Source organism: Rhinatrema bivittatum, chromosome 4 (assembly GCF_901001135.1).
Source record: "Rhinatrema bivittatum chromosome 4, aRhiBiv1.1, whole genome shotgun sequence".
Lineage (NCBI taxonomy): Eukaryota > Metazoa > Chordata > Amphibia > Gymnophiona > Rhinatrematidae > Rhinatrema > Rhinatrema bivittatum.
The window spans coordinates 107,259,400-107,273,070 of record NC_042618.1 but is presented as its reverse complement, the minus strand read 5'-3'; the positions used below and the strand labels follow the sequence as shown (position 1 = coordinate 107,273,070).

At 48.4% G+C, this 13,671-nt stretch overlaps 1 protein-coding gene across 1 annotated transcript in view; it reads right to left on the bottom strand.

The window, feature by feature from the left end:
• Window positions 1–13,671, bottom strand: part of VPS39 (VPS39 subunit of HOPS complex) — a 109,887-nt gene that overhangs the window by 66,805 nt on the left and 29,411 nt on the right. The window contains exon 7 of the mRNA XM_029598634.1: window positions 4,527–4,619. Coding sequence (XP_029454494.1) covers window positions 4,527–4,619 — 93 coding nt within the window. The remainder of the gene's footprint in view (window positions 1–4,526; window positions 4,620–13,671) is intronic.

Genomic DNA, 13,671 nt, shown 5'->3' with positions numbered 1-13,671 from the left:
TTGCAATCTAAGGTGTGTGAAGCCTTTTCTCCTTCATGTTTGTGTGGTTATGTTTGTGTGGTTTAGGAAAGGTGGGAAGTGTTATTGACTGAGATGGAAGGCAGAATCTACTTTCAGCAGAAATCTTGGATGTGTATGAAGTACCACTTTATCATAGAAAAACTGCAGATAGCACAGAAAATGAGCTAAAGCCTGAAGTTCACTTATTCTTCCCACAGACTTTGAGCAACAAGAAACAAACTTCCCTGTAAGGAACTTTAGCAATGTTGACCTCAGAGGCTCAAATGGTTCCTCTGTTAAGGCCTTCAAGACCACATTAATGCCCCATGGTACTGGAGGCTTTTGTATTGGCAGGCAAATTTGACATGAAGCAAGAGATTTATTTTATTTATTTATTTACGAACTTTTAATATACCGACATTCGTGGAACACATCACGCCGGTTTACAATTAACAAAAAGAATGGAAAATTTCATTGAACAGGGAAAGGGGCGAGGGGAGCAGGCGAGAAAGGGAAGAGGAGGTGGGCCAGGAGCGAGTAATGGAAGGGAAAAGATAATAGGAAGAAATTGAGAGAGTGGAGAGAAATCATGATAACTTTCAAACATCACATCAAGGGAAAAGTACAAAATATAACTGGATTAGCGGTACGGGTATATACAAAATGCAGGGCGAGTTCTGAAAGGCAGAGGGGAGGCACTGGCTAGGTTTGGTTAGCATCCGGGTAGGCCTGCTTGAAAAGCCATGTCTTGATACCTTTTTTGAAATTATGTAAGGAAGGTTCAAGACGGAGATCAGAGGGAAGGGCCGGCAATGGAGAAGGCTCTTTCTCTGGTAAGGGTAAGGTGTGCAGTTTTGAGGGATGGGGTGTAAAGGGTGCCTGCAAGGGAAGCTCTGGTGGGGCGGTTGGAGGAACGGAAACGTGGCATATCCTCGAGCCAGGGGAGGTTGTTCTTGTAAAGTGTGTTGTGTAGGATAGTAAGTGTTTTGTATTGAATATGAAAGGGGATAGGGTAGCCAGTGCAGATCCTTGAGTATAGGGGTGATGTGGTCCCTTTTATGGGTGTTGGTTATGATTCTCGCCATGGCGTTCTGCAGGATTTGTAGGGGTTTAATGGTAGAGGACGGGAGGCCTAGAAGAAGGGAGTTGCAGTAGTCTAGTTTAGATAGAATGGTAGTCTGCAGTACTAAGCGGAAATCCTGGGTGTGGAGGAGGGGTCTTAAGTTTTTTGAGGATATGGAGTTTGTAGAAGCCCCCCTTTAGAAGAGACTTAATGTGGGGTTTGAAGTTGAGGTGTTGATCTAGGGAGACGCCTAGGTCTCTTACAGAATGCAGGGGGGTATGGGCTAAGGCAGTGTTAAGAGAGGTGGAGTGTGTTGTGAGGTCCGGTTGATCAGAGGATGCGTTGAGATAACTGCTTCACTGTCACGATTGTGATGGGCCGCAATAGCACTCAAGTGCACTGAGGAAGTCACCAGTCCCAACTGGGAAATTTGGTGTAAATATGAAAGTACCGGTAATTGCTGAGGTCCACATAAAAAGGATCAAGAGAGTTAGAAATGCACCAGGTCGAATAACAGTTCCATTTGAAAGAATAATTGCATCTAGTGGAAAGTTTCCTTGTGGAAAATGAGAACTTCTTGAATTTCTAAATCCATTCACACTGTGAGGTGTAGCGATGCGTGAAGAGGGGTGGAGTAAGGATCCCCTTTCCTGGGTCAAGAGTTCTGAACTATCATTTAGGGTCCTTGGGCACCTCTGTTGAACAGTGTATGAGATATGCATAACATGGTTATTTCGGCCATACAGGAGCTATTACAATCATCCTTGCTTTATCCCAGATGCATTTTTGCATTGTCCTGGAGATTAGTGGAATCAGGGGAAACCATTCACTAGCCCCTTTGACCAAGACAAAAGGAAGGCAACCTGGGCCACTCTGTTGTGACTGGGATTAAGATAGGAAAACGTTTCTAGTTTTGTGTTCTGTTCAGTTGTGAAGAGGGCTATCCTTGGCCGGCCCCAGTTCTGAAAAATGTCAGTGGCCACTTGTGGATCGAGAGCACTCATGGGGGGTCAAAACTTCTGCTCAGTCTGTCAGCCTCCGCATTTACTATCCCTGGCAAGTATGTAGCCTGAAGGGAGACTGAGTGACTGTCCACCCAGTCTCACATTTGGACATCTTCCTTGCAGAGTGTCCATGATCCGAAGCCTCCTTGTTTATGTAGAACATGGCTACTTGATTGTCCTTGTGAATCATGACATATTTGCCTCCTAATATGTGATGGAAATGATTAGAGTGTTCTGAACCACTCAACTCCAACAGGTTGATTTGGAAGGTCTTTTCTGAGGTGGCTCATAGACCTTGCATTTTGAACTGTAGAATATGAGCATCACATCCTTGCAATGAAGCATCCATTGTGAGAATTAATTGATAAAGGACTGATTGGAGAGGAGAACCTATCTCCAATACATTCAGTGTCAGCCACCAAGTGATGTCCTGTTTCATCGAAGTGGACAGAAGAATCTTGGTGGATAAGGGTTGAAGAAATTTGAGTCCACTGATTCTTGATGTTACGGTTAGTCGTGGAACCAAGACAGGAGACCGCTTACCTTGTCTCATAGAGACGCTGGGATGCTGGAATGGTCGAGGAACCGGGTCCAGGCGAATGGTAGTAGCGCAACCAAGGTGATAATCCTGAGACAGGCGGCAGTCAATAAGCAAGAGGAACCCAAACGACAATCCAGAGGCAGGCGTCAGGCAGAAGAGTCCAAAGGCAGTCCGGGTCAAGGCAGGCAGCAAGCAACAGGAACCAAAGTGACAATCCAGAGGCAGGCGGCACGCAGAAGAGTCCAAAGGCAGTCCGGGTCAAACCAGGCAGCAAGAAACACCAGGCAGAATCCCTGAACACTACTCGTGGCCGAAGCAGCGCAGAAGTGAAGAAGTTCCCTTTAAATAGGGCAAGCCTTCCCGCGCTGAGCAGAACTTCCGCCGGAAGCTGACATCAAAAGGGGGTGTGGTCAAGCCCCGATTCACTTGGTGCCGCGCCGGGACGGAAACCAGTGTCAGGAAGGAACGCCGGCGCCATCGGAAGCTCTCCTGCAGGTAACACTTGAGTCTCCATTGTAAGTGTCTCACGTGAAGTCGAGTCCTGGGAACCGCATGAATAGCTGCTGCCATATGGCCCAGAAATACCAACACACGAAAAATCATTGTCAAAGACTGCTGAAGAAGTTGAGACGCAAGTTGTCTTAGCATCTGAGCTCTGTTGCTGGGGAGTAGGCTTTTGAATGAATTACATTTATTTTGGCTCCTATTAATTGCAAAATTTGGGTTGGTTGGAGCACCGATTTTTCGTAATTTATGAGAAAACCCAATTGTTCTAGGCATTGAATGGTGACTCAGATTGGAATGAAGGGCTACCTCCTCTGAGGATATTATGAGCCAGCTGTCCAAGTAAGGAAATATTCTTATGCCCTTTCGAGGGAGATGCGCCACAGCCACTGCTAGACACTTCATGAAGACTCGGGGGGGGGGGGGGGGGGGGGGGGCGAGATGAGAGTCCAAACGGGAGAACCCTGTACTGGTAATGAGAGGCTCCTATCTTGAAGCAAAGGAATTGCCAATAAGAGGGATGAATCTGGATGCAAGTATAGGCATTCTTGAGATCAAGGGAACACATCCAATTGTTGGACTGGATGAAAGGAAGGATTGTACCAAGATGTCATTTTTACTTTCTCCCTCCATAGGTGCTGCTTGAGTTTTCCAAGATCCAAGTTAGGACGAAGGCCCCCAGATTTTATGGGGATGAGAAAATACTGGGAATAACAACTCTTGTTGTGTTGGAACTTAGATATATTGATGTGTGTAAGAATTCCCTCAGAGTGTTTGTGTTTGTCATGTTTTGTTTTGGCAAAGCATGGTCAAATGTATACATCCCAATAGGCCTACAGGTACTGTTTTACAGTCATCACTTTTATTTTTCAGGCCTTCTGTGTCCAGTTAGCTGAGCTCATTCAAAAGCATGCTCAGTTTAGCATGATGGCACTATTTAGCTTCCTCTTGGTAACTAACAAGCTCATGCTAGCAAATTAATACTAGTCCAGGGTAGGTACGGTAGTAAATAGCATTCAGTTAGTGAGCACTCAGTAAATAGCATGGAAGATAAAGGTTTAGCATGAGCTTGGAATACTCATTTGCATGTGTAGACAAACTAACTTTAGCATGCTTACACCAGTGTCTATTTACACATTAAGGTCTTCCTGCATAGCACATTATTTTTAGCATGTACATGAAGGCTTAACCTGCATGCTAAAGTTTATGGCATTGACCCCAAAATGCTTCAGTTATAGTCCCAAGTCATATACATATCTCACAAATCCATACACAATTTTTAGTAATGGAGGTACAGAATGAACCATCTTTATGTTGCTCTGTTCCATAAACTCCAGCTGCCTACGACTGAGCTTACTGGCCCAAAAAAACAGAAAGGACAAACAACAAACCAAACCAAACTCCTGATCCTCACCCTTATCAGATAGTAGTCTCTTTTGAAGCCTACACAAATGGAGTTCTCACACCATGCCATGGACTTAGGCACATCTGGCACACTGAGATCTCCCTGAAAGAGAAGGAAAACAGAAATGAGTTGCTGCTGGATCAAAGTCTGAGTCATTCCCCTCCTGCTCGTCGTCCAGGTCATTATTCCCGCTAGTGAGTTCTCCTGTCTGTTATAGAGAAGCTGGGGAGTAAAAGCTGAGATGCCTTTCACGTTAGTCTAGAATGAAGAAAGTTGGGAGTGAGCTGACCAGCTCCTTTCATATATGCTTCTTTAAGAGACTTTCACACATTATATAGCACATGATCGTTTTTCCCTCATTATTATGCACACCGCCCAGTGGTATTTTGTATTTCCATAATTTGTATGCCATTATTAGCAAGTACAATTCAATATGTTATCCAGGGGTGATTATTTAAGCTGACCATGAAGCTAAGTCTTTTATCAAAGTCATTTATCAAAGTGCTATATGGCGTTTTCGCATGCGTTAAGCACCTTTAACACATGCAAAAGCACCATAACATATGGTGCGATGCAAATGAAAAAAACAGGAGGAGTCTGGGGTGTTTTTGCACATGTCGTTTTTCGTAGTTTTAAGCTCCGGGGGCGGGGGGGGGGGGGGGGGAGAGAGAGACATCCTAGGTAGGTATTTATATCCAATTTACTCCAATCCTAAAAGATCTCCATTGGTTGCCGATTCATTTTAGAATCCTCTACAAATCTCTTTCCATAATACATAAAACCATTCATCAACACTCCCCACTCGACTTACAAATCCCTTTCCAAAAGTATAACTCCTCCAGACCAACCAGAGACGCACTACTAAACACATCACTCTAAGAGATCGGGCCTTCTCAACAGCCGGCCCCCTTTTATGGAACTCCATCCCACCAGACCTCAGACAAGAACCCAGCCTCCCAATCTTCAGGAAAAGACTTAAGACCTGGCTGTTCAAAAAAGCATTCCCGGACACTTGCAGCCTGTTGAACTACCTCCCATTGTAAAAATGTTAATTTAATGTAAATATCTTTATCTAATGTTATCCTCTCCCTTTCTTCTCTACTCCCAGTTCTAGTACCTTGTTATTTGTAACTGCTTCCTCCTCACTAATAGGTTACTCATTTGTTCTTTGTACACCCCTGTTCTATGTAAACCGGCATGATGTGATTGTATCATGAATGCCGGTATATAAAAATTTTAAATAAATAAATAAATAAATAAATAAATAAATAAATAAATAAATATCTCTATAGGAAGCCCACCTAATAACTCGAGGTGAGGTTTAGGTATTAGTGTAGGGGTTAGGGGCCACTTTGACATTCAAAGTGAGATGTACGAACAGAACAGTTCTCTCTTGTGAAGATTTGATGACCTTCGGAGTGAGGAAACTCACTCAAAGATGAGATTTGTGTAATGTTGTCTCAACCTAGCTTGATGCACTTTCTACCTGGGTAACATCAAGATAGGAAAATTGGTTCTTACCTGCTAATTTTCACTCCTGTAGTACCACAGATCAGTCCAGACTTCTGGCTTTTGTACCCCTGCCAGCAGATGGAGTCAGATAAAGTTTTATTGAAACTGCTAAATAACCTAGTGTGCTACCTGCAGTCCCTCAGTATGGACCTATATCCAAGACAAGATGCAAACATATCAATTAAATTTAACAGCCCACCCTATCCCCAACGAACAGGAGGATAGTGACACTGTAACATTCTGGGAAAGAAACTCTGCCAAATAAAGTGAAAATTTCAAACAACACACGTATTCATCCAACACTAAATAATACTTTGTTCTATGGGACAGTCATATAAACCCCAGTTAATGACGTCTTTTAGAGCATTGAATTACGCTCCATCGATAACTCAATGGGGTATTTGTGTTTATTATATTTATTGTGTTCCAGAAGAATTAATTACGAGACTGAAAAATAAAAGAACATGAAAAGCATTTATGGATTTCGGAATATTTTGAGTCAAGCCCCTGAAGCAGCAGCTATGCAAAACATGGTACCGTGTTGGGCATGATTAAAGGAAGTAGTGCACTTTTTTAAAAAAAACTTGTCTTTTGAAATTCTTTAATTCTTAGAAAGTTTTGAAAATTGGACCAATGATTAAAACTGTACCCCGTTGAGTTATCAATGGAGCATAATTCAATGCTCTAAAAGATGTCAATAACTGGGGTTTATATGACGGTCCCATAGAACAAAGTATTATTTAGTGTTGGATGAATACATGTGTTTGAAATGTATTGGTTCGTATCATCTCTCTAAGGCTTCTTTTCTATATCAAATAAAGTGAAAATAGCAGGGTGACCTTCTAGCAACTCTGCAAAAACTACAAACCAAGCAAACCCTTCATATCATAGATAGGTCTCCAGTTTGATCTGTGGTACTATAGGAACGAAAATCAGCAGGTAAGAACCAATTTTCCTTTCCAGTATGTACCCAGAACAGTCCAGACTCCTGGAATGTACTTAAGCCCACTAAACTAGGTGGGACCTAGAGAGTTCTGCTTGCAGAACACTCTCACCAAAACCGGCCACAGATGAAGTCCTGACATCCAAACAATAGTGTCTGGCAAAAGTGTACAGCGATTTCCAAGTTGCAGCCCTGCAAATATCCTGCGGCAACACCTACTGGGCCTCGGTCCAAGAGGCTACCTGCAAACGCATTAAATAAGCCCTCAAACCTACGGGCACTGGCCGACCCTTAGAAATATATGCTGACCCGATCGCCTGCTTGAGCCAGAGAGAAAGAGGAGTCTACATATAAGTAGATAGTTTCAAAACATTTTTAAAACGGACCTTCATACCACCCTCTGTGAATATTCTCTCATTGGTTCCCTAATTTTTCACTTTAGGATGTTCTTTAATCATTTGTTTCATTACTGTTTAAGAATGGGATCACATTTTTTTTAGGATTTTTGAAACAAAGTAAAAAGAGAAAACGAGATTCTTCCCCCATATAGCACTGCCCGACACGATATCCCGTTTCGCTATTGCTGCCTCAGGGGCTGTCCGTATAGGTATTTAGAAGCCAGGTAGCTGTATCTCATTAGACAAATAAAGGACTCTAATTTATGAAGTTCATGGTTTAGATCTAGATCCTGAGGCAGCAATAGCGAAACAGGATATCGTGTCGGGCAGTGCTATACAGGGGAAGTATCTCGTTTCAAAAATCCTAAAAAAATTTGTTTCATTACTGTTTAAGAATGGGACCAATGATTAAAGAAGACCCTAAAGTCAAAAATTAGGGAACCAATGAGAGTGGTTCCAATATTCGCAGAGGATGGTATGAGGGCCCATTTAAAAAATTGTTTTTAATTTTAAAATTTTTTGAAACAATCTTAGATGTAGACTACTCTTTCTCACTGAACTCTAAAAATTAAAATTTGTACTGCAGTCACCTTTGGTAAAGGTTGATATAAGCCACCACTGTCGCATTGTCCGAACCTTTACTATATGACCTCGTAATTGAGGAAGAAAGGCAAGCAAAGTGAATCACACCGCTCACGTCTCTGATTGATAGACCAAGAATCCTCTTTCCTCGACCACTGGCCCTGGCTGTCTGATCCCAACACACAGCTCCCCAGCCCTAAAGGCTAGCATTGGTAGTGACAACCACCCAATCCAGAACCTCCAACTGCAACCTATGTGCCAGACTGGCCAGAAGCAGCCACTAGGAAAGATTGTCCCTGCCTTCCCCCTCAAGCGAAAGAGGAATATGAAACTCCCCCAACAAAGGATTCCACTGGGAGAGAAGAGCATTCTGAAGAGGTTACATATGAGCGAATGCCCAAGGGACCAATTCCAAGGTCGATGCCATGAAACCCAGGACCTGCAAACAGTCCCAAATCCTGGCCACCCGAAGCATCAGCAGGCAACGAACTTGACCCTGAAACTTCAAAACCTTCTATTCTGTGAGGAACACTCTCCCCTCCTGCATGTCGAACTCTGCCTCCAAATACTCCAGGGACTGAGAAGAAATGAGCAGGCTCTTCAGAACATTCATCACCCAGCCTAGCGACTGCAACCGTCACAACACTTTTTGCATGGACCACTGACAGAGATCCTCCAATTTTGCCCTGATGAACCAATCGTCCAAGTACGGATGCTTAAGGACTCCTTTCCTTCTTAACACCGCCACCACCAACACCATCATCTTGGTGAACATACACAATGCTGTTGCTAGGTCAAAGGAAAGGGCTCAAAATGGAAGATGATCCCCTAGTATAATGTGTTCCTGCCTGATGGCTATGTGTAAATAAGCCTCTGTCAGGTCTAGAGACCCCTATTACTCTCCTCCTCAAACCCCTGCGATATCTGACCTAAAAAAGTTTCCAAGCAAAAACTGTGGAACCCTGTGGACCACTTTCACTTTCTTTAAATCCAGAATGAGCCAAAACGACCCTTCCTTCTTTGGCACCATGAAATAGATGTAATCCCTCCCTGTTTGCTGTTCCTCTAACGGAATCAGCACTATGGCCCCCAGATGCTTCAATTGATCCACCGTCCTTCGCACCGCTAACTGCTTGGTGAGTTGACGGCAAGGGGAAATGACAAAGGCGTCCCTGATAGGATGAGAAAAGTCTAAAGCGTAGCCATCTCTTACCACCTTGAGGACCCACTGGTCCATGGTAATCTTGGCCCACTCCTCAAAAAAGAGCGATAAACGCCTGTTTACTCTAAAGAAAGTACAGCTGCAATAGGTACCTTGAGACTTTATTAAGGAAAGACAGAGACAAAGAGATAGGGACAAGGAACAGAACAAAGCACGAGGTAATAGTTTGTTCTGGGGGGCGACAGGTCCATACAACTGTACAATCACCCAGCCACCCCAAAGTTCTAGTGAAGTGCATAATCTTTTATACCCTCCAACAGCCAGAAACAGTGAGTGGGCTGGCCTAGCATCATTGCGAGGGCTTAGTAACACCTGAACTGGTACCGGAATTGTCCCGGGCGGGTCTTCTGCCCTCCCCCCGAAAGGACTGTCCCATGACAAAGCCCTGGCAGAGACCTGCTGCTGTGGACCACCAGAACTCTTGGACTGACGAAAATTCCTGTTGTCCCGAAACCTAGCCTGCACGGGCACATTGTTACAGTTTTGGCTGCAGTGCAACCGCCTCACCACCAGGGGTCCCTCTAGTGCTGGCTCTCCTGACAGGCCCAGGCCATCTCCCCTGTCCACTCTATGTTCTGGGTTGGCCCTTATAACCCTGCCTGACAGTTCCCTCGGTGCTTCGGCATCGAGCTCACCTGGGCTCCCTGCTCTAGCCTTGCGCTGCCTTCGGGCCTTTCCTTGCCTTGCCCTGCGCGGCCTTCGGGCCTTTCCTTTCCTTGCCTTGCCTTGCCCGGCCTTCGGGCCTTCTTCCTCGCTTTTCTTACCTGGCCTACGGGCCTTCTGACCTGCCTGCTCTGCTTACGGTGCGTGGCCTACGGGCCTTCTGACCTGCCTGCTCTGCTTAAGGTGTGTGGCCTACGGGCCTTCTGTGTATGTGTGTGTGGCCTACGGGCCTTCTGACCTGCCTTGCCCTGACTACGGTGTGTGGCCTACGGGCCTTCCGTGTGTATGTGTGGCCTACGGGCCTTCTGACCTGCCTGCTCTGCTTACGGTGTGTGGCCTACGGGCCTTCTGTGTGTGTGTGTGTGTGGCCTACGGGCCTTCTGACCTGCCTTGCCCTGACTACGGTGTGTGGCCTACGGGCCTTCCGTGTGTATGTGTGGCCTACGGGCCTTCTGACCCGCCTGCTTTGCTTTCGGTGTGTGGCCTACGGGCCTTCTGTGTGTGTGTGTGTGTGGCCTACGGGCCTTCTGACCTGCCTTGCCCTGCTTACGGTGTGTGGCCTACGGGCCTTCTGTGTGTGTGTGCCCTACGGGCCTTCTGACCTGCCTTGCCCTGACCCAGCCTGAACCCAGACACTGCTACTTGCCGCCTGCCCTGACCCAGCCTGAACCCAGACACTGCTACTTGCCGCCTGCCCTGACCCAGCCTGAACCGAGACACTGCTACTTGCTGCCTGCCCTGACCCAGCCTGGACCCAGACACTGCTACTTGCTGCCTGCCCTGACCCAGCCTGGAACCAGACACTGTTTCTAGCCATTCCTGTCTCTCTCCACCTGGAGCCACCCTGCTGGGTGGTGTTCACGACTCCTGACCGGAGCCCAAGCGTAACAGTATGCCGAAGCCACCAAATTTCCAGGTGAAGAGATAGGTCTTGGTACTACCGGTGAGCCAATTTTTTCTTTTTCCTTCTACTCACATTATGCCTCAGCCTCCAAGTTTTTATGTCTGTGCTTGTTGCCAGACTTTGAATTATCCCAGTTACAAGAACTGTCTTGCCTGTCAACTCTCAGACCAAGAACACTGGGTATGCAGTGGTTGTCATAAGAGGAACGTCTCAGTCTATCAGGAATGTTTAAATCCTAAACCAGGGTGGTGGAAATGCTCCTGTCTTCCGTGTCTGTTACCACCAGGCAAACCCTGCCCCCGTTGTTCTGCTTTAGGATCAGCTGTTCCATTAGAAAAAACAATCAGCTCTCCTAACCGGTATTCTGCTTCTGGCTCCACTAAAACAGACATTTTAGCTGGCAGTTTGTGGATAGAAAAACCCAGGACTTACCTGGCCAAGAAGGCTTCTGTGACACCAGTGCTAGAGCCTCAGGAACAGGTTTTTCTCAAACGGAGAGAGTTGATTAACTCTAGCAGGGCTCTGCTTCCCACAGCTGCTGTTGAGACACTAACGAGCACATTCCCTAGACGTCCTAGAACTGCCTGTGCCTTCTCTAAACTGCTCTTCCAGAAACAAAATAAGAAGCCTCAGAGTTTGGCTCGAGGTATCAAGCCCACAGCAGTGCAATCTGTGTCTTCTATGTGCACTGCTTCTAACCTTGCTGCTCTGCCATCTGAGCCTGTTTCATCACCCCAAGAGGGGGCCAAGCCTGCTGCATCGCCCCAAGAGGGGGCCGAGCCTGCTGCATCGCCCCAAGAGGGGTCCGAGGCTGCTGCATCGCCCCAAGAGGGGTCCGAGCCTGCTGCATCGCCCCGAGAGGGGTCCGAACCTGCTACAACGCCCGGAGAGGTGTTCGAGCCTGCTTCATCGCCCCGAGAGGGGTCCGAACCTGCTACAACGCCCGGAGAGGTGTTTGAGCCTGCTTCATCGCCCCGAGAGGGGTCCGAACCTGCTACAACGCCCGGAGAGGTGTTCGAGCCTGCTTCATCGCCCCGAGAGGGGTCCGAACCTGCTACAACGCCCGGAGAGGTGTTTGAGCCTGCTTCATCGCCCCGAGAGGGGTCCGAACCTGCTACAACGCCCGGAGAGGTGTTCGAGCCTGCTTCATCGCCCCGAGAGGGGTCCGAACCTGCTACACCGCCCGGAGAGGTGTTCGAGCCTGCTTCATCGCCCCGAGAGGGGTCCGAACCTGTTACAACGCCCGGAGAGGTGTTCGAGCCTGCTTCATCGCCCCGAGAGGGGTCCGAGCCTGCTTCATCGCCCCGAGAGGGGTCCGAACCTGCTACAACGCCCGGAGAGGTGTTCGAGCCTGCTTCATCGCCCCGAGAGGGGTCCGAGCCTGCTTCATCGCCCCGAGAGGGGTCCGAACCTGCTACAACGCCCGGAGAGGTGTTCGAGCCTGCTTCATCGCCCCGAGAGGGGTCCGAACCTGCTACAACGCCCGGAGAGGTGTTCGAGCCTGCTGTTTCATCCCGAGAGGGGTCCGAACCTGCTACACCGCCCGGAGAGGTGTTCGAGCCTGCTTCATCGCCCCGAGAGGGGTCCGAACCTGCTACACCGCCCGGAGAGGTGTTCGAGCCTGCTTCATCGCCCCGAGAGGGGTCCGAACCTGCTACAACGCCCGGAGAGGTTTCGAGCCTGCTGTTTCATCCCGAGAGGGGCCCGAGCCTGCTGCACTACCCCGAGACGAGCCTGCTAAACCGGTCCTGCTGCCACCCCGAGGGGCTCAAACCGGTACCACTAACAGACTTTCTGACTCAGCCATCTGAGCCTGTTGAATTGCTCCAGCTGTTGCTGCCCTCGGAGGGGTCTGATTTCATTTTTGAGTACCCCCTGCTAAGATGGTACCCAGGAGGAGGGGGAGGCCTTGCGGAGGGGGTACTGTTACAGTTTTGGCTGCAGTGCAACCCCCTCACCACCAGGGGTCCCTCTAGTGCTGGCTCTCCTGACAGGCCCAGGCCATCTCCCCTGTCCACTCTATGTTCTGGGTTGGCCCTTATAACCCTGCCTGACAGTTCCCTCGGTGCTTCGGCATCGAGCTCACCTGGGCTCCCTGCTCTAGCCTTGCGCTGCCTTCGGGCCTTTCCTTGCCTTGCCCTGCGCGGCCTTCGGGCCTTTCCTTTCCTTGCCTTGCCTTCGGGCCTTCTTCCTCGCTTTTCTTACCTGGCCTACGGGCCTTCTGACCTGCCTGCTCTGCTTACGGTGTGTGGCCTACGGGCCTTCTGACCTGCCTGCTCTGCTTACGGTGTGTGGCCTACGGGCCTTCTGTGTATGTGTGTGTGGCCTACGGGCCTTCTGACCTGCCTTGCCCTGACTACGGTGTGTGGCCCACGGGCCTTCCGTGTGTATGTGTGGCCTACGGGCCTTCTGACCTGCCTGCTCTGCTTACGGTGTGTGGCCCACGGGCCTTCTGTGTGTGTGTGGCCTACGGGCCTTCTCTGCCTTGCCTTGCTTACTGTGTGTGGCCTACGGGCCTTCTGTGTGTGTGTGCCCTACGGGCCTTCTGACCTGCCTTGCCCTGACCCAGCCTGAACCCAGACACTGCTACTTGCCGCCTGCCCTGACCCAGCCTGAACCCAGACACTGCTACTTGCCGCCTGCCCTGACCCAGCCTGAACCGAGACACTGCTACTTGCTGCCTGCCCTGACCCAGCCTGGACCCAGACACTGCTACTTGCTGCCTGCCCTGACCCGGCCTGGAACCAGACACTGTTTCTAGCCATTCCTGTCTCTCTCCACCTGGAGCCACCCTGCTGGGTGGTGTTCACGACTCCTGACCGGAGCCCAAGCGTAACACACATAATTCCTGCCCTTATGCTTGTACTCTGGCAACTTGTGCACCTTGGATTCTCTCAGATGCTTCATTATCTGCTAAGTCTTCTCCAAAC